At 45.6% G+C, this 20,008-nt stretch overlaps 1 protein-coding gene across 1 annotated transcript in view; it reads right to left on the reverse strand.

Annotated features, from left to right (window-relative positions):
* Positions 1 to 20,008, reverse strand: part of LOC144606721 (mediator of RNA polymerase II transcription subunit 30-like) — a 30,460-nt gene that overhangs the window by 2,180 nt on the left and 8,272 nt on the right. Inside the window, exons 4-5 of the mRNA XM_078423038.1 lie at positions 3,819 to 3,977; positions 1,761 to 1,853 (exon numbers count right to left, since the gene is read on the reverse strand). Of these exons, the coding sequence (XP_078279164.1) occupies positions 1,761 to 1,853; positions 3,819 to 3,977 (252 nt within the window). The remainder of the gene's footprint in view (positions 1 to 1,760; positions 1,854 to 3,818; positions 3,978 to 20,008) is intronic.

The following is a 20,008-nucleotide window of genomic DNA, read 5'->3' on the forward strand; positions in this document are numbered from 1 at the left end:
CTGAAGGGTTGCATAATGCAATTTAATTTGAGTGCGACGTTCACGTGAAAAAAATGTTCCTGGAAACATGTCCAGTTATTTTGCGCTACCTGAGCAAATCTAGGCATAGTTCTCTCCTCCCTATCATCAACAACCCCCCCTCCCCCCTCCCCCTCCCCCTCCATCAATCAGTTTCTTACATATGACAAGCATTGCAATTATCGGCTGTAACACTCCAGGAGACTTTTGCTTCAAGTGTTTTCTTCTGTAATTAAATTTATGTTAAAATATCTGCTTCATTTGTAAATCTAAACAACCAAAATATCAAACTGCAGCTGACACCAGTTCATTTGTCAGACGGGCTAAAGGGTTCCGACCCGAGGTCATAAGGAACAAGAGTAGAATTGGGCCATTCGGCCCATCAGGTCTACTCCGCCATTCAATCATGGCTGACCTATCTCTCCCTCCTGCCCTGATTCTCCTGCCTTCTCCCCATAACTTCTGACACCTGTACTAATCAGGAAATATTTGTTTCCTCCAGAGATGCTGCCTGTCCGGCTGAGTTACTCTAGCGTTTTGTGTCTATCTTCGGTACAAACCAGCACTTGCAGTTCCTTCCTACACATTAGCTCATTTGTTGGAGACCAAGCAAACATTTTATAGATGCTACATTTTTAGTCAACCCTTCCTAATTTCTAAGAAACTTTCAGTAAACCACAAGTTAGTTGGGACCCCACAGATAGTATTTCAAGAGTTGCCTTTAAAGTCGGTCTGGGATATTAGCTAAACTACACAAGTTTATTACAAGACACAGCATGAAAGAAAGCTACAGAACTAATGTAGCTGTGCTGAGGTTTTTTGGTAGAGCTACCCAATTAATAGGTTTAAGGTGAGGGGGGGGGGAAAAGATTTAATAGGAATCTGAGGGGTAACTTTTTCACGCAACGTGTGGAAGGTGAATGAAACGAGCTGCCAGAGGAGGTAGTTGAGGCAGGTACTATCGCAACGTTTAAAAAACATTTAGACAGGTACATGGATAGGATTGGTTTAGAGGGATATGGGCCAAATGCAGGCAGGTGGAACTGGTATAGATGGGAATGTTGGCTGTTGTGGGCAAGTTGGGCCGAAGGGCCTGTTTCCACATTGTATGACTCTAATCTCACCGTCCTGTTCTTTTTCCATTCTCCTGCAATCTTTTGCCCTTGTGTGTGTGCTCAAGATACATCTTCTGGATGCGCTGGGACGCATCCTCGGTGATGTGACCTGGGGTCACCGGGTGTTTCGGGCCTCACAACGTCACACACCCTCGCCCAGGCGACCCAGCCGGGATTGATCAGGCCCCGACTTGCGTCCCGGCAGCAACCGCCCACGGATCAGCCCTCTTAATCCAAAGCCACCTAGTGGCTTTCCCTGCGGCTTCACTTGCGGATTGAATGGCCCTCTTCTTTGCCAGCCCCGTAATGCCCAACTGGTTGAGGACTTGAGTTCAAAGTATTCATCTAAATTTCGTTGAGTTAATGACCATTACCACCATCTTTACCAGAGTCTTGAATTCCAAGTCACCACAACGCGGAACGCAGAATAAACGCTTTGATGTGCTGCTTCCAATTCATTGATCTTCCAGACCACGCGTGGGCAATGCTGGAGGATACCTAGCATTTAAAATGGCTGTTGACAGTGACCGGCGGTCGGTGGAAAGGAAGCCTACTGCAGCGAGTTGCAGATGATTTCAAGGTCAAGTTCCACGCACGCACGCACACACACACACACACACACATTACCTCAAGGATTTCTTGGTACTCTGTATTTATCAAACCCCCAACATTCGGAAGATCTGAAGGTCTGACAGGTTCATCGCCCACAAACGGAATCAACTGTGGACAGAAAATAAGAGGCAAAGTTTAGAAAGGAATAGGTGTTCCACAGATATATGCTTGATGTGCACCTCAACAGTAATTACCCATTTCTGTTTGCTTAAAACTCAAAAATATTTGCCTTGAAAGATAAAAGTGACTCCTAGAATCCACGGACTTGTGGAGTTGCAGATACAGATGTAGAGGATTTTTACCACAGTGGTAAAATACCACAGCGCCCCTTGAGTCTGCTGTAAGTTTATTCAGACCAAGGCTGATGGGGAGTTGAGGGAACAATCCAATTCCATCCAACCATGGTTACCCAATACCATCTAGATACTAAAACTCTTGTTTGTTTGTTGTTTGTTCCTGAACTACGGCTAAAACGGTACACGATAGCGCGACAATTGTAGGCCCACCTTACTCACCGTCGTCCCTTTGGTGCTAATGGAAGAGGTTTCATTGAAATCGGTGTTATATTTTTTAAGTTATTCACATTTTAAAGTTTAAATCTACCTCCTAGGGAGGGAGGGAGGGAGGGGGGAGGAGACGGGGGGGTTGAGGGGGATGGAGTGGTGGGGAGGAAGGAGGGGAAGGGGAGAGGGGAGGGGAGAGTCGAGGGAGGGAGAGAGGGGAGGAGGGAGGGAGGGGGAAGGTGGGGGGGGAGGAAGGGGGAGGGAGGGAGGAGGAAGGGGGAGGAGGGAGGGAGGGGAGGAGGAGGAGGGCAAGGGGGGAGGGGAAGGGGAGGAGGAGGGAGGGGCAGGGGGAGAGGGAGAGGGGGAGAGGGTGCTGCACCAATGCAGGAGAGGTTTGGGCCCAACAGGTCCACTTGGTCCAGTATAGTTATAAATATCTACCGTTATCGTAATAGCTGGAGATTCTGATCCTTCCATCCTTTGAGGAAGAATTTCAAAGACTTCCATCCAGAGAAAAAAAACCCACCTCATCGCTACCTCAAATGGGAGTTCCTTTAGTTTTCAACAAACACGACATGTTCCAGATTTTGCAAAGGTTTATACGTGGCCAAAACCTGGATTAGAGGATATTAGTGACAAGGAGAAGTTGGACAGACTGGGACTGGTTTCTCAGGAACGCAAGAGTTTGAAGACCTGATGGAAGTAGATAAAAGTTCTGAGAGGCTTAGATAGAGTGGATAGTAGGAATCTTACTCCCTGGATGAGAATATTAAATACCGTGAGGAACAATTTAACATTTACATAAAGGATGGGTGGGCGCCTGTAACACAGTGTCAGGGGTGATGGTGGAGGCAGGTACAATAGTGGTATTTAGAGGCATTTGGATAGGCACATGGACATGCAGGGAATGGAGGGGATATGGATCACGTGCAGGCAGATACGAATTGGTCTTGGCATCATCTTGGGCGGCACGGTAGCGCAGCGGTAGAGTTGCTGCTTTACAGCGAATGCAGCGCCGGAGACTCAGGTTCGATCCTGACTACGGGTGCTGCACTGTAAGGAGTTTGTACGTTCTCCCCGTGACCTGCGTGGGTTTTCTCCGAGATCTTCGGTTTCCTCCCACACTCCAAAGACGTACAGGTGTGTAGGTTAATTGGCTGGGTAAATGTAAATGTAAAAAAAAATTGTCCCTAGTGGGTGTAGGATAGTGTTAATGTACGGGGATCGCTGGGCGGCACGGACTTGGTGGGCCGAAAAGGCCTGTTTCCGGCTGTATGTGTATGGTATGGTATGGTATATTCGGCACAGACACAGCCGGCCGAAGAGACTGTTCCTGTGCTGTGTTGTTCTATTTTCTGTTCTAAAACATTGCCCCAATTCAGCATTAAGTTACGAGCGAGGTGCTTGCTAATACTACAACTTTGTTCGGATGTCCTCTGCTCGTGGTTGCACATTGAGAATGCCAATTAAAGTGTCACTGGTTACCATGACACACGATAGAACCGTATTTCTCCCCAAGGGCGAATATTGGTCTGCCAACGGTCACGAAACACAACCAGCCTCCGGTTACCTCTGTTGTGGAGACGTCCGTCACCCCACACATTTCTCCACACTTGTCGTACAACAGCCGCAGCTTCTTGAAGAGCAGGGTGAGCTGACGCAAGTGCTCCTGCAGCTTGTTGGACCGTTCCTGGTAGACCGCATGGTTCTGAGTCACACCGTTTGGAAGCTGCATGGGAGTCGGACACAGGCTGGCACAACAAGATCTCAATAACATTCCCCAAACATACAAGTTGTGTAGGAAAATAACTGCAGGCGCTGGCACAAATCGAAGGTGTCACGAAATGCTGGGGTAACTCAGCGGGTCAGGCAGCGTCTCTGGAGAGAAGGAATGTGTGGGACGTTTCGGGTCGAGACCCTTCCTCAGACTGAAGAAGGGTCTCGGCCCGAAACGTCCCACCCTTTCCTTCTCTCCAGAGACGCTGCCTGACCCGCTGAGTTACTCCAGCATTTTGTGATACCCAAACGTACAAAGTCGTCACTTTCCCTGATCATTGAGGACCACAAAGCCCTCATCTCTCTTCCTCCATTCACTGGCACAGCGGGTAGAGCTGTCGCCTCCCAGCTTCAAGAGAGCCAGGTTCCAACCTAACCTCAGATGCTGTCTGTGTGGAGTCTGCAGGTTCTTCCTGCGAACCCCCGCTGAGCTTCCTCCAGTTTCCTCCTCAAGGAAAAATCCTCCAGTTTCCTCCCACATCCCAAGGATGTACAGGTTTATAGACAATAGACAATAGGTGCAGTAGTTATCCATTCGGGCCTTCAAGCCAGTACCGCCATTCACCCAGATCATGGCTGATCATCCACAATCAGTACCACGTTCCTGCCTTCTACCCATATCCCTATCATTAAGAGCTCTATCTAACTCTCTCTGAAAGCATCCAGGGAATTGGCCTCCACTGCCTTCTGAGGCAGAGAGTTCCACAGCTTCACAACTCTCTGAGTGAAAAAGTATTTCCTCTTCTCCGTTCTAAATGGCCTACCACTTATTCTTAAACTGTGGCCCCTGGTTCGGGACTCCCCCAACATCGGGAACATGTTTCCTGCCTCTAGCGTGTCCAATCCCTTAATAATCTTATATGTTTTAATAAGATCCCCTCTCATATCATATCATATCATATATATACAGCCGGAAACAGGCCTTTTCGGCCCACCAAGTCCGTGCCGCCCAGCGATCCCCGTACATTAACACTATCCTACACCCACTAAGGACAATTTTTACATTTACCCAGCCAATTAACCTACATACCTGTACGTCTTTGGAGTGTGGGAGGAAACCGAAGATCTCGGAGAAAACCCACGCGGTCACGGGGAGAACGTACAAACTCCTTACAGTGCAGCACCCATAGTCAGGATCGAACCTGAGTCTCCGGCGCTGCATTCGCTGTAAAGCAGCAACTCTATCGCTGCGCTACCGTCATCCTTCTAAATTCCAGAGTATACAAGCCCAGTCGCCAGTTTGTAGGCAAATTGACCCCTAAAATTCCCCCTAATGTGTAGGGAGTGGATGCGAGAATGGGATAAAATGGAATTAGTGTGAACGGGAGATTGATGGTCGACGTGGACTCGGTGGGCCGAAGTGCCTGTTTCCATGCTGCATCTTTCAATTCAATTTGTCCACTGAACTATCAAGAGACACAGAATAGGTTTTAAAAAGTTTGAGAAGGATACACAAGATCCCCTCATGACTTTTTCACTCCAATTGTGCTGCGGGAGGACGAACAAATATCTACTGTAGAGGCATGAGGAATAAGGGACCAGCTAGTGGAAGAGAATAGAGCAACCATGATTATTGAAATGGAGTAGGTTAATGGGAACTTAATAGACATCCAAATTAAAAATACGAAAAGGGTTGAGGTTTGTAGTTAGCCATCTATAAACTAAAACTCTCGTTTGTTATCTTGTTTGTGACTGAACTTCAGCCAAAACGGTACTCGATAGCACGACAATTTTAGGCCCACCTTACTCACCATTGTCACTTTAGTGATAATGCAAGTAGTTTTATTGAAATCGGTCTTATATTTTTAAAGTTATTCACATTTTAAAGTTATGGGGAGGAGAGGAGAGAGGAGGGAGGGAGGGAGGGAGGGGGAGAAGGGAGAGGGGAGGGGGGGTTGAGGAGAGAGGGGAGTGGGGGAGGACAGGGTGCTGCACCAATGCAGGAGAGGTTTGGGCCCAACGGGTCCACTTGGTCTACTAGGCACTAAATGTAAGGTTATAATAGTGTAGCCACGACTGCGATTTGTTTCGAGTTATGTTACGTTACTGAATTATGTACTAAAATGAAATTTAACACAAAATGTTGTGGGTCTTACTTGTTTAGTGCACATAGCGAGGGCCAAATGCTTAACTGCAAACGGAGGCAAGAGGGGCGATGACATGTATACACTGGAATTTAGAAGAATGAGAGGGGATCTTATCGAAACATATAAGATTATTAAGGGGTTGGACACGTTAGAGGCAGGAAACATGTTCCCAATGTTGGGGGAGTCCAGAACAAGGGGCCACAGTTTAAGAATAAGGGGTAGGCCATTTAGAACTGAGATGAGGAAAAACGTTTTCAGTCAGAGAGTTGTGAATCTGTGGAATTCTCTGCCTCAGAAGGCAGTGGAGGCCAATTCTCTGAATGCATTCAAGAGAGAGCTGGATAGAGCTCTTAAGGATAGCGGAGTCAGGGGGTATGGGGAGAAGGCAGGAACGGGGTACTGATTGAGAATGGTCAGCCATGATCACATTGAATGGCGGTGCTGGCTCGAAGGGCCGAATGGCCTCCTCCTGCACCTATTGTCTATTGTCAAAGTGGGCAAAAGAGGTAAGACAAATGTCAAGAAGTCGACGGGCTTGCGATGGGGTGAGCGTGAGGGGAGAGGGGAAAGGTTTTGAGTGCACGAGAGAAGAGGAGAATTGTTTTTTAAACGTACAGACGTGTAGTCATCTGCAGCGCACAGTTTTGAAAGGACGGAGGAAAGCAATTTAGTGAGACCGTTCAAATGAAAATTAATAACAGATGCGAAGGAGAAGTGTAAAGAGCAGAAGGAGTGGAACTAATGTGATGGCTTTTTCAAAGGGCTGACACTGACAGGGTGATTTGCTGCAGGGTCAACACATTAGTGATTTTTTTTATTACATCTTAGAGCAATTTTCTTGCTTTGAAGATTTTTTTTACAGAATAAAAGCAAGTGACATTTCAACATCGCCGCTTAATCAAATCACGTCACAGGTGCTGAAGGAATTAGTTACATCCTGACTGGTTTAATCACAGGATGTTTAACTGGGACACTGCATTGGTAATTAAAGAAGAAAATAAAAAAAGATAGAGCAGTCAGAATGATGTGCGCTTTTGCAATTAATGTCTGTGCTCATCCAGTGGGCCTCATTGACCTTGGAGGTGTTCAACATAGATTCAATGTACCAGGGCTAGAAGGGTTACATTGAGATGTTTTACAAACTCGGCTCATGTTCTCTTGATTGCAGAGGGTCAAGGTGGATCCAATTCACAAGTTTAATAATAATTCACGTATTTGATGTTATGCAGGGAGAAATGATTCTTCGTTCAGAGGGCCAGAACTATATAATTAGAGCTAGATAGGTCATTGTGACATCAACAATATCCTCACAGGGAGGGCTGTGATATTTGCAACACTCTAAGTCCTTTCCAGCTCACAAAGTGCTGCTCAATCTGGTACATCAGGATGTTTCAAATTGAGATTGATAGCTATTGCAGGGCACAAAATGTTAAGAGTTACAGAACTAGGCAGGACAGGTGGCACGTTGACATAGCAGTATGGTTGCTGCCTCACAGCGCCAGAGACCCGGGTTCGATCCAGACTACGGGTGATGTCTGCATTGAGTTTTTTAATGTTCTCCCCGTGACCATGTGGGGTTTCTCCAGGTGCTCCGGTTTCCTCCCACAGTCCAAAGACATGCAGGTCTGTAGGTGAATACTAGCTACTGCAGTGGAAAGCTCCACACACAAGTAGAGATGAGCATCTAACTTTATGTAAACGCACAGGAACAGGCAAATTGGACATATGCTTGCTTCTCCAATGTGCAGTCATTCATTAACTATACTCACGATCTTAATTAGTAATATTCCTTACAGAAATAGACAATAGACAATAGGTGCAGGAGTAGGCCATTCAGCCCTTCGAGCCAGCACCGCCATTCAATGCGATCATGGCTGATCACTCTCAATCAGTACCCCGTTCCTGCCTTCTCCCCATACCCCCTCACTCCGCTATCCTCAAGAGCTCTATCCAGCTCTCTCTTGAAAGCATCCAACGAACTGGCCTCCACTGCCTTCTGAGGCAGAGAATTCCACACCTTCACCACTCTCTGACTGAAAAAGTTCTTCCTCATCTCCGTTCTAAATGGCCTACCCCTTATTCTTAGACTGTGGCCCCTTGTTCTGGACTCCCCCACATCAGTCTGAAGAAGGGTCTCGACCCGAAACGTCACCCATTCCTTCTCCCCCGAGATGCTTCCTGACCTGCTGAGTTACTCCAGCATTTTGTGAATAAATCGATTTGTACCAGCATTTGCAGTTATTTTCTGATATATATCATCCTTATAAAACCTGGCTATTGCTTTGGGCTGGAGATCTTCTCTTTAGCCCTCTCACAGAAACAGTTTGGCACCTGTGTGTATCGCTGTTCGCAGACCTGTCCTTCAAACCCTTGGAAGTACAAAGTTACACAAGGAAAGCACAAAACATGGTTCTGAGAAACCTGCAGTTGAAAATCATGATGTGTGGAAACTTTTAAAGAGAGTTTTAGAGAAACACGCACTGCTGTTCTAAAGCCATTGAAATGTTCTAAAGAACATCTCACATCAGCTCAGTGAATAGTGGCTTCTTCAATTAAACGTGACTCATATTTTGTCAGGGTGCGGTGCCCCATTAGATAAGATGTCTTCCAAAAAGTACAGTTCCAAAATATCTGCACTATTCGTTTAGTTTAATGATACAGCGCGGAAACTGGCCCTTCGGCCCACTGGGTCTGCGTCGACCAGCGATCCCCGCATATTAACACTATCCACACCCCCACTAGGGACAATTTTTTAATTTTCCAAGCCAATTAACCTACAAACCTGTACATGTGGGAGGAAACTGAAGATCTCGGAGGAAACCCACGCAGGTCTCGGGGAGAACGTACAAACTCCTTACAGACAGCACCCGTGGTCGGGATCGAACCCAGGTCTCCTGGCTCTACATTCGCTGTAAGGCAGCAACTCTACCGCTGTGTTCAGGGGGAGTACAAGCTGATATTGATTCAGTGAAAGCAATGGGACTGGCAGAACCCATCTGAAAGGCTAGGCCATCTCCTCCTGTTTGTCAATCTGGCACAGTGGCATATCAGTAGAGATGTTGGCTTACAGCACCAGGGCCCCGGGTTTGGTCCTGACCAGGGATGCTCTCTGTACGGAGTTTGTATGTTCTCCCTGTGACCGCGTGGGTTTCCTCCTAGATCTCCGATTTCTTCACGCGCTCCAAAGACGTGCAGGCTTGCAAATTAATTGGTTTCGGTAAGTTGCAGAAATTGTTCCACGCGTGCAGGATGGTGTTAGCATACAGGGTGATCGGTGGTTGGCACGGACTCGGTGGGCCGAAGGGCCCGTTTCTGTGCTGTGTCTCCAAAGTCAAAGCAAGTAGACAATAGACAATAGGTGCAGGAGGAGGTCATTCGGCCCTTCGAGCCAGCACCGCCATTCAATGTGATCATGGCTGATCATTCTCAATCAGTACCCCGTTCCTGCCTTCTCCCCATACCCCCTGACACTGCTATCCTTAAGAGCTCTATCCAGCTCTCTCTTGAATGCATTCAGAGAATTGGCCTCCACTGCCTTCTGAGGCAGAGAATTCCACAGATTCACAACTCTCTGACTGAAAAAGTTTTTCCTCATCTCAGTTCTAAATGGCCTACCCCTTATTCTTAAACTGTGGCCCCTTGTTCTGGACTCCCCCAACATTGGGAACATGTTTCCTGCCTCTAACGTGTCCAACCCCTTAATAATCTTATACGTTTCGATAAGATCTCCGCTCATCCTTCTAAATTCCAGTGTATACAAGCCTAGTAGCTCCAGTCTTTTCAACATACGATAGTCCCGCCATTCCGGGAATTAACCTAGTAAACCTAGGCAAGTGTAGGATTGAGACAGAAACAGGAAGGAGGGAGTGACAGACAAACCCAAACCAAGAACGTTTTAAAACCCACAGAAACATAGGTGCAGAATTTCAGCTCTTTCCCATCTACGTCAGAGGTTGATTAGCATTTTCCGGTGAGCTGGTCAGTCAGCTAACATCCTATGCAGCTACGTGTTTAAAAAAAAAATCAAATCATACGGCAATATAAGCAGAAATCACATTTTTGTGAGGAAAAGGGTTTAAAAAAAACAAACACCTATAGGTTCGAAGAAAGATACAAAAAGCTGGAGTAACTCAGCGGGACAGGCAGCATCTGTGGAGAGAAGGAATGGGTGACGTTTTGGGTCGAGACCCATCTTCAGACTGATGCTGCCTGTCCCGCTGAGTTACTCCAGCATTTTGTGTCTATCTTCATATTCAATAGACAATAGACAATAGGTGTAGGAGTAGGCCATTCAACCCTTCGCGCCAGCACCACCAACTCACTGTGATCATGGCTGATCATCCACAATCAGTACCCTGTTCCTGCCTTCTCCCCATATCCCTTGACTCCGCTATCTTCAGTTCTTTCCTGAACCTATAGGTTCCATTGGTGTAGATTACCCAAATTGGTTGAATTAGCTTCCCTAGTCCTAGTTTATTTATCCAATTATTTAAGTTTGTATTAGATATCTAGCCCACCTTTCCACAATTCAAGTTTGTTGTCCTTTCCCTCATGTGCAAGAACGATTGGTTCACATTGAAGGAGCAAGCTCAGATCTCTTGTTACTAACTGAAAATGAACACTGGAGCCTTGCACCAGAAGACAGCTGGGATTGTTCAAAGGACAGTGTCATCTGGTGGTGAGTGATCATATTGCAGCTCATAAATAGCTGGTGACTCGAACTAAAGCACTGCTCAGATGCAAATATAAAAAGTGACCCCAGTCAATACGAGCCTGTCTGTGAAGATAGACACAGAATGCTAGAGTAACTCAGCGGGACAGGCAGCATCTCTGGAGGGAAGGAATGGGTGACGTTTCGGGTGAAGAAGAGTCTCGGCCCGAAACGTCACCCATTCCTTCAGCATCTGCAGTTCTTTCCTGCTTAGTTTTTTTCTTCACCAGATTCAAGCCAGACATCACCATAAATAGAGGGTCCCAGCATGGGGAAGCCAAAATTAGAACAAAGAGAGACCTGGCAGGAGGTGGGGGTAGGGGCGGCGAGAACGAAGAGGGGTCATAATGAATACTTTTGTAACTTTGTCAGTGCCGTATTAGTTGCGACTCTTTTCATACTTGTGTATTGTATGCAAAGCTAAGAATTTCCCTCTACAGAGGTACATGTGACAATAGAGTATCATTCATTCATAACAATCATAAGCATGCTATTTTCATGCCAGGAATATTAAGCAAATCAGTCTGTCTATTGGTAAAGTACGTGAGTAATTCGTCAAAGTAGAAACATAGAAAATAGGTGCAGGAGTAGGATCATTCAATACGATCATGGCTGATCATCCAGAATCAGTACCCTGCTCCTGCTTTCTCCCCATATCCCTCGATTCCGTAAAGCTCTCAGAGCTATATGTAACACTCTCTTTGATACATCCAGTGAATTGGCCTCCACTGCCTCTGTGGCAGAGAATTCCACAGATGGGTGAAAACTCCCCACTCTCTGGGTGAAAAAGTTTTTCCTCATCTCAGTCCTAAATGACCTACCCCTTATTCTTAAACTGTGACCCTTGGTTCCAGACTCCCCCAACATGGGGAACATGAGAAAAATATTTCTAGCCAAAACACAAATGGTCCTAAAATTAACCAAGGAAACTGTGTGATTGAGGTGGCCGCAATGGATTAAGGAGCTTCACTGAAAATCAGAATGATGGCCAGACTTCAGGTGACAATGCAGGATCAGCAGCTTACACCTTCCTTCCCCAATTGCTGCAATAAAAGCCACCCACACAATTACTAACATAAATTATAGGATTACATTTATGGTCAAAGGTGTCATTAAAAAAATAGCAAGCATGAGGATTGAGAGCAATTCAGAATGCAACAGAAATAGACATCGAGTCATCGAGTCATCGAGCGGGGGAAAACAGGCCCTTTGGCCCATCGCGTCCATGCTGACCAAGATGACCCTCAAAACCTTTCCCATCCCATGCACCTGTCCAAGTGTCAAGAGTGGTTGATTAAGGGATCAAAAGTGGAGCATGAATCTGACAATGAATATTGGAGTAGACTAATAGCGTGTGCAAGTAAGTACAAATGAAGTCAAATGCAGATCCTTTACAGGCAGAAAGGGAACATTTTAATGGGAAACACAAAGCAATTAAACAAATACTTTCATTCTGTCTTCACCAGAGGGCACAGATAATTTCAGAAATACTAACGAACCAAGAGCCTAATGAAAAGAAATTAAAAGGAAATTAATATCAGTCGAAAATTAGTACAGGAGAAATTAATGAATGTGGGACTGGAATGCGATAAATCCCCACAGCCTTATCATTTGCATTCCAGAGTACTAAAAGAGGTAACCATGGAGATAGTACCATCATCCAAAATGCTGCAGATCAAGAAATAGTTCCTGCAGATTGGAAGGCAGCAGATGCAACCCCCTATTTGAGACATGATAGAGAGAAAATCTGAAGAAGGGTCTCGACCCGAAACGTCACTCATTCCTTCTCTCCTGAGATGCTGCCTGACCTGCTGAGTTACTCCAGCATTTTGTGAGTAAATACCAGATAGCCTGATATCTTTAGACTTTCGATACAGCGTGGAAACAGGCTCTTCGGCCCACCTAGTAAGCAATGACCAGCGATCACTCCACACACTAGGGACAATTTTTACAAATTTCAGAAGCCAATTAACCTACAAACCAGTACGTCTTTGGAGCGTGGGAGGAAACTGGAGCACCCGGAGAAAACCCATGCGGTCATGGGGAGAACGTACAAACTCCGTACAGATAGCACCCGTAGTCAGGATCAAACTCGGGTCTCTGGCGCTGTAAGGCAGCAACTACCTCTGTGCTGCCCTAGTGAGAAAAATATTGAAGTCTATTGCAAGGCTATGGAAGCAGGACACTTTAAAAAACCTGTGTGATCAAACAAAGTCACCATGGCTTTGTGAAAGGGAAATTGTCTTTGACAAATCTATTGGAGGTGTTTTTTAAATAGATAAGGGAGAACCAGTAGATGCATTGCATTTAGATTTTCAGAAGGCCTTTGATAAAGTTCCACTTGAGAATAGTGTACAAAATTGAAGTGAATGGGATTGGGAGTGGAATACTGGCATTGCTGAGTCTATTTAGGGCGGATAATGAGATTTCTAGACAGAGGAGGCAAGAAAGCCTTCGGGAGAAATCAGGAATGGTGTTGAGGCAGTATCAGCCAAAATCCAATGAAATGATAGAATCAACTCAAAGGGCTGAATGGTCTATCCTTGGTCCTAGGGCAAACAACGTTTGACAGCACGTTAGATGGCAATAGAATAGGAACATGGTCAATTTTAAAAGAGTGGCCTAAACGAGGAGAATGCACCAGAGAGAGAATGCTAAGGAGGGAATTCCTCTGAACCAAAACACTGAAGGTATCGTTGCCAATGGTCAATCCATGAGAGCTCTTTGTGCTTCAATTTGTTGAACAATTTCAAATCCCACCGTGGCAATCTGAATTCACTTTATCAAAGCGAATTCACTTTAGGCAGCAGAACAGTGGCGTGGCGGGTAGAGCCACTGCCTCTCGGCGCCAGAGACCCGGGTTCAATCCCCGCCCCTGCCGCTGAGTGCGTGGAGTTTGCACGTTTTCCCCGAGACCCCGTGGGTTAATAGATAAAAGATCAATAAATAATAAATTTAGTGGCATTCTTTGCCACAGAAGGCTGTGGCGGCCAAGTCAGTGGATATTTTGGGGGCGGCACGGTGGCGCAGCGGTAGAGCTGCTGCCTTACAGCGCCAGAGACCCGGGTTCGATCCTTAATGACTACGGGTGCTGTCTGCATGGAGTTTGCACGTTCTCCCCGTGACCTGTGAAGGTGTTTATCAAGATCTTCGGTTTCCTCCCACACTCCAAAGACGTGCAGGTTTGTGGGTTAATTGGCCTGGTATAAATGTAAAAATTGGCCCTTGTGGGTGGAGGATAGTGTTAATGTGTGGGAAACGCTGGTCAGCGCGGACCCGGTGGGTTGAAGTGCCTTTTTCCGCTCCATATCTATAAACGAAACTAAAAGTCATAAAGCCATACCAGTCCAGAAGAACCTGCAGCACGGAAACTAACTATTGATTGCCACAAAAAAAAATTAAATCAGACGGCAATATAAGCAGAAATCACATTTTTGTGAGGAAAAGGTTTAAAAAAAACACCTATAGGTTCAAAGAAAGATACAAAATGCTGGAGTAACTCAGCGGGACAATAGGTGCAGGAGTAGACCATTCAACCCTTCAAGCCAGCACCGCCATTCACTGTGATCATGGCTGATCATCCACAATCATAGAAACATAGAAACATAGAAAATAGGTGCAGGAGTAGGCCATTCGGCCCTTCGAGCCTGCACCGCCATTCAATATGATCATGGCTGATCATCCAGCTCAGTAGCCTGTACCTGCCTTCTCTCCATACCCCCTGATCCCTTTAGCAAAAAGGGCCACATCTAACTCCCTCTTAAATATAGCCAATGAACTGGCCTCAACTACCATCTGTGGCAGAAAATTCCACAGACTCACCACTCCCTGTGTGAAGAAATGTTTTCTCATCTCGGTCCTAAAAGACTTCCCCCTTATCCTTAAGCTGTGACCCCTGGTTCTGGACTCCCCCAACATCGGGAACAATCTTCCCGCATCTAGCCTCTCCAACCCCTTAAGAATTTTATATGTTTCTATAAGATCCCCCCTCAGTCTTCTAAATTCCAACGAGTACCAGCCCATTCCAGCGAGTACATTCCAGCGAATTCCAGCAGTACCCTGTTCCTGCCTTCTCCTCATATCCCTTGACTCCGCTATCTTCAGTTCTTTCCTGAACCTATAGGTTCCATTGGTGTAGATTACCCAAATTGGTTGAATTGGCTTCCCTGGTCCTAGTTTATTTATCCAATTATTTAAGTTTGTATTAGATATCTAGCCCACCTTTCCACAATTCAAGTTTGTTGTCCTTTCCCTCATGTGCAAGAACGATTGGTTCACATTGAAGGAGCAAGCTCAGATCTCTTGTTTCTAACTGAAAATGAACACTGGAGCCTTGCACCAGAAGACAGCTGGGATTGTTCAAAGGACAGTGTCATCTGGTGGTTAGTGATCATATTGCAGCTCATAAATAGCTGGTGACTCGAACTAAAGCACTGCTCAGATGCAAATATAAAAAGTGACCCCAGTCAATACGAGCCTGTCTGTGAAGATAGACACAGAATGCTAGAGTAACTCAGCGGGACAGGCAGCATCTCTGGAGGGAAGGAATGGGTGACGTTTCGGGTGAAGAAGAGTCTCGGCCCGAAACGTCACCCATTCCTTCAGCATCTGCAGTTCTTTCCTGCTTAGTTTTTTTCTTCACCAGATTCAAGCCAGACATCACCATAAATAGAGGGTCCCAGCATGGGGAAGCCAAAATTAGAACAAAGAGAGACCTGGCAGGAGGTGGGGGTAGGGGCGGCGAGAACAAAGAGGGGTCATAATGAATACTTTTGTAACTTTGTCAGTGCCGTATTAGTTGCGACTCTTTTCATACTTGTGTATTGTATGCAAAGCTAAGAATTTCCCTCTACAGAGGTACATGTGACAATAGAGTATCATTCATTCATAACAATCATAAGCATGCTATTTTCATGCCAGGAATATTAAGCAAATCAGTCTGTCTATTGGTAAAGTACGTGAGTAATTCGTCAAAGTAGAAACATAGAAAATAGGTGCAGGAGTAGGATCATTCAATACGATCATGGCTGATCATCCAGAATCAGTCACCCTGCTCCTGCTTTCTCCCCATATCCCTCGATTCCGTAAAGCTCTCAGAGCTATATGTAACACTCTCTTTGATACATCCAGTAAATTGGCCTCCACTGCCTCTGTGGCAGAGAATTCCACAGATGGGTGAAAACTCCCCACTCTCTGGGTGAAAAAGTTTTTCCTCATCTCAGTCCTAAATGACCTACCCCTTATTCTTAAACTGTGACCCTTGGTTTCAGACTCCCCCAACATGGGGAACATGAGAAAAATATTTCTAGCCAAAACACAAATGGTCCTAAAACTAACCAATATGATCATGGCTGATCATCCAGCTCAGTAGCCTGTACCTGCCTTCTCTCTGAGGTGGCCGCAATGGATTAAGGAGCTTCACTGAAAATCAGAATGATGGCCAGACTTCAGGTGACAATGCAGGATCAACAGCTTACACCTTCCTTCTCCAATTACTGCAATAAAAGCCACCCACACAATTACTAACATAAATTATAGGATTACATTTATGGTCAAAGCTGTCATTAAAAAAATAGCAAGCATGAGGATTGAGAGCAATTCAGAATGCAACAGAAATAGACATCGAGTCATCGAGTCATCGAGCGGGGGAAAACAGGCCCTTTGGCCCATCGCGTCCATGCTGACCAAGATGACCCTCAAAACCTTTCCCATCCCATGCACCTGTCCAAGTGTCAAGAGTGGTTGATTAAAGGATCAAAAGTGGAGCATGAATCTGACAATGAATATTGGAGTAGACTAATAGCGTGTGCAAGTAAGTACAAATGAAGTCAAATGCAGATCCTTTACAGGCAGAAAGGGAACATTTTAATGGGAAACACAAAGCAATTAAACAAATACTTTCATTCTGTCTTCACCAGAGGGCACAGATAATTTCAGAAATACTAACGAACCAAGAGCCTAATGAAAAGAAATTAAAAGGAAATTAATATCAGTCGAAAATTAGTACAGGAGAAATTAATGAATGTGGGACTGGAATGCGATAAATCCCCACAGCCTTATCATTTGCATTCCAGAGTACTAAAAGAGGTAACCATGGAGATAGTACCATCATCCAAAATGCTGCAGATCAAGAAATAGTTCCTGCAGATTGGAAGGCAGCAGATGCAACCCCCTATTTGAGACATGATAGAGAGAAAATCTGAAGAAGGGTCTCGACCCGAAACGTCACTCATTCCTTCTCTCCTGAGATGCTGCCTGACCTGCTGAGTTACTCCAGCATTTTGTGAGTAAATACCAGATAGCCTGATATCTTTAGACTTTCGATACAGCGTGGAAACAGGCTCTTCGGCCCACCTAGTAATCAATGAACAGCGATCACTCCACACACTAGGGACCACACATGCGGTCATGGGGAGAACGTACAAACTCCGTACAGATAGCACCCGTAGTCAGGATCAAACTCGGGTCTCTGGCGCTGTAAGAACCAACTACCTCTGTGCTGCCCGAGTGAGAAAAATATTGAAGTCTATTGCAAGGCTATGGAAGCAGGACACTTTAAAAAACCTGTGTGATCAAACAAAGTCACCATGGCTTTGTGAAAGGGAAATTGTCTTTGACAAATCTATTGGAGGTGTTTTTTAAATAGATAAGGGAGAACCAGTAGATGCATTGCATTTAGATTTTCAGAAGGCCTTTGATAAAGTTCCACTTGAGAATAGTGTACAAAATTTAAGTGAATGGGATTGGGAGTGGAATACTGGCATTGCTGAGTCTATTTAGGGCGGATAATGAGATTTCTAGACAGAGGAGGCAAGAAAGCCTACGGGAGAAATCAGGAATGGTGTTGAGGCAGTATCAGCCAAAATCCAATGAAATGATAGAATCAACTAAAAGGGCCGAATGGTCTATCCTTGGTCCTAGGGCAAACAACGTTTGACAGCACGTTAGATGGCAATAGAATAGGAACATGGTCAATTTTAAAAGAGTGGCCTAAAAGAGGAGAATGCACCAGAGAGAGAATGCTAAGGAGGGAATTCCTCTGAACCAAAGCACTGAAGGTATCGTTGCCAATGGTGAACCCATGAGAGCTCTTTGTGCTTCAATTTGTTAAACAATTTCAAATCCCACCGTAGCAATCTGAATTCACTTTAGGCAGCGGAACAGTGGCGTGGCGGGTAGAGCCACTGCCTCTCGGCACCAGAGACCCGGGTTCAATCCCCGCCCCTGCCGCTGAGTGCGTGGAGTTTGCACGTTCTCCCCGAGACCCCGTGGGTTAATAGATAAAAGATCAATAAATAATAAATTTAGTGGCATTCTTTGCCACAGAAGGCTGTGGCGGCCAATTCAGTGGATATTTTGGGGGCGGCACGGTGGCGCAGCGGTAGAGCTGCTGCCTTACAGCGCCAGAGACCCGGGTTCGATCCTTAATGACTACGGGTGCTGTCTGCATGGAGTTTGCACGTTCTCCCCGTGACCTGTGAAGGTGTTTATCAAGATCTTCGGTTTCCTCCCACACTCCAAAGGCGTGCAGGTTTGTGGGTTAATTGGCCTGGTATAAATGTAAAAATTGGCCCTTGTGGGTGGAGGATAGTGTTAATGTGTGGGAAACGCTGGTCGGCGCGGACCCGGTGGGTTGAAGTGCCTTTTTCCGCTCCATATCTATAAACGAAACTAAAAGTCATAAAGCCATACCAGTCCAGAAGAACCTGCAGCACGGAAACTAACTATTGATTGCCACAAATTCATGTTTTATCCCTTCGTAGGCTTTCTTCCAGTCTACTTTAACCCACCTCTTCACCATTCATGCTAACTCTTTCTCCTCCCCACCCTCCCTCCACTTGCCTGACTTCCTCTTCTATGGAACTACATGGTTGGCCAGTTCTTCTTTTCTGATCACTGAGAGAAAAAGTAAAATCTCTGTTCTTTATCTCTTTAAAATCGCGGCAGTGGGAAAAAACCTTCTCTACATCTACCCTATCAAATCCGTTCATGATTTTTAATGTCAGATCCTTGCATGATTTTTAAAGAGCTCCAGCAATCTTCCTTTCTCAGCAAACTGGTCCACGTGTTCCTCTCCCCCCCCCCCCCCCCCCCCACATATATTTATAACTACCTCGTGCATTATCAACCGAGCAAATATTTTATAGTTTCTGCAGTAATTCTATATCCTGATTTTGCGAGAAGGTCCATTTGCGAGAAAAAGACTGGCATCAGTAAAGAGATCGATAAAGCTGTCAGACTGTAAATAAGAATCCATCCAGTTCACAGTAACCTCCTTCAACAGCTGGATGCATACCTGGCTGAAACAGTGCGAGCGAGGGCTCTCCAAGGATGCAGTGAGGAAGGACGTCTCTAGAGTGATTATGAATCAGTAGCTCATTCCCAGCACCCTTGGCAAGTGGGTAGTGTTGCTTGAACCAAAGAGACCAAGCAACACCAATACAAGAGTTGCTGACTAACACAAGGCCAAATTGACTTTGCCTTCTCGTGTGCGACTTTTCACAAAAGTGAAAATTGAACCAAGCGACTCATTTGAGGAAGGACGTCCTTGCTATTGAGGCAGTGCAGCGTAGGCTCACGTGGTTAATCCCTGGGATGGAGGGACTGTCACACGAGGAAAGATTGGAAAGTCTAGCCTTGTATTCACTGGAGTTTAGAAGGATGAGAGGAGATCTTATAGAGACGTATTAAATTATAAAAGGACTAGACAAGCCAGATGCTGGAAAAATGTTCTCAATGTTGGGGGAGTTCAGAACCAGGGGACACAGTCTAAGAATAAAGGGGAGGCCATTTAAAACAGGTGAAAATAAATTTTTCACCCAGAGAGTTGTGAATTTGTGGAATTCCCTGCCACAGAAGGCAGTGGAGGCCAATTCACTGGATGAATTTAAAAGAGAGTTAGATGGAGCTCTAGGGGCTAGCGGAATCAAGGGATATGGGGAGAAGGCAGGCACAGGTTACTGATTGTAGATGATCAGCCATGATCACAATAAATGGCGGTGCTGGCTCGAAGGGCCAAATGGACTCCAGCACCTGTTTTCTATGTTTCTATGACTAGTTATTCCAAGACAGTCTCGGACCCAAGATAGGCAAAACTCCCAGTGTGGAATACTTTGTTTTAATTTAGTTTATTGTCCGGTGTACCGAGGTACAGTGAAGAGCTTTTGTTGCATGCTAACCAGTCAG

Source organism: Rhinoraja longicauda, chromosome 27 (genome assembly GCF_053455715.1).
Source record: "Rhinoraja longicauda isolate Sanriku21f chromosome 27, sRhiLon1.1, whole genome shotgun sequence".
Taxonomy (NCBI): domain Eukaryota; kingdom Metazoa; phylum Chordata; class Chondrichthyes; order Rajiformes; family Arhynchobatidae; genus Rhinoraja; species Rhinoraja longicauda.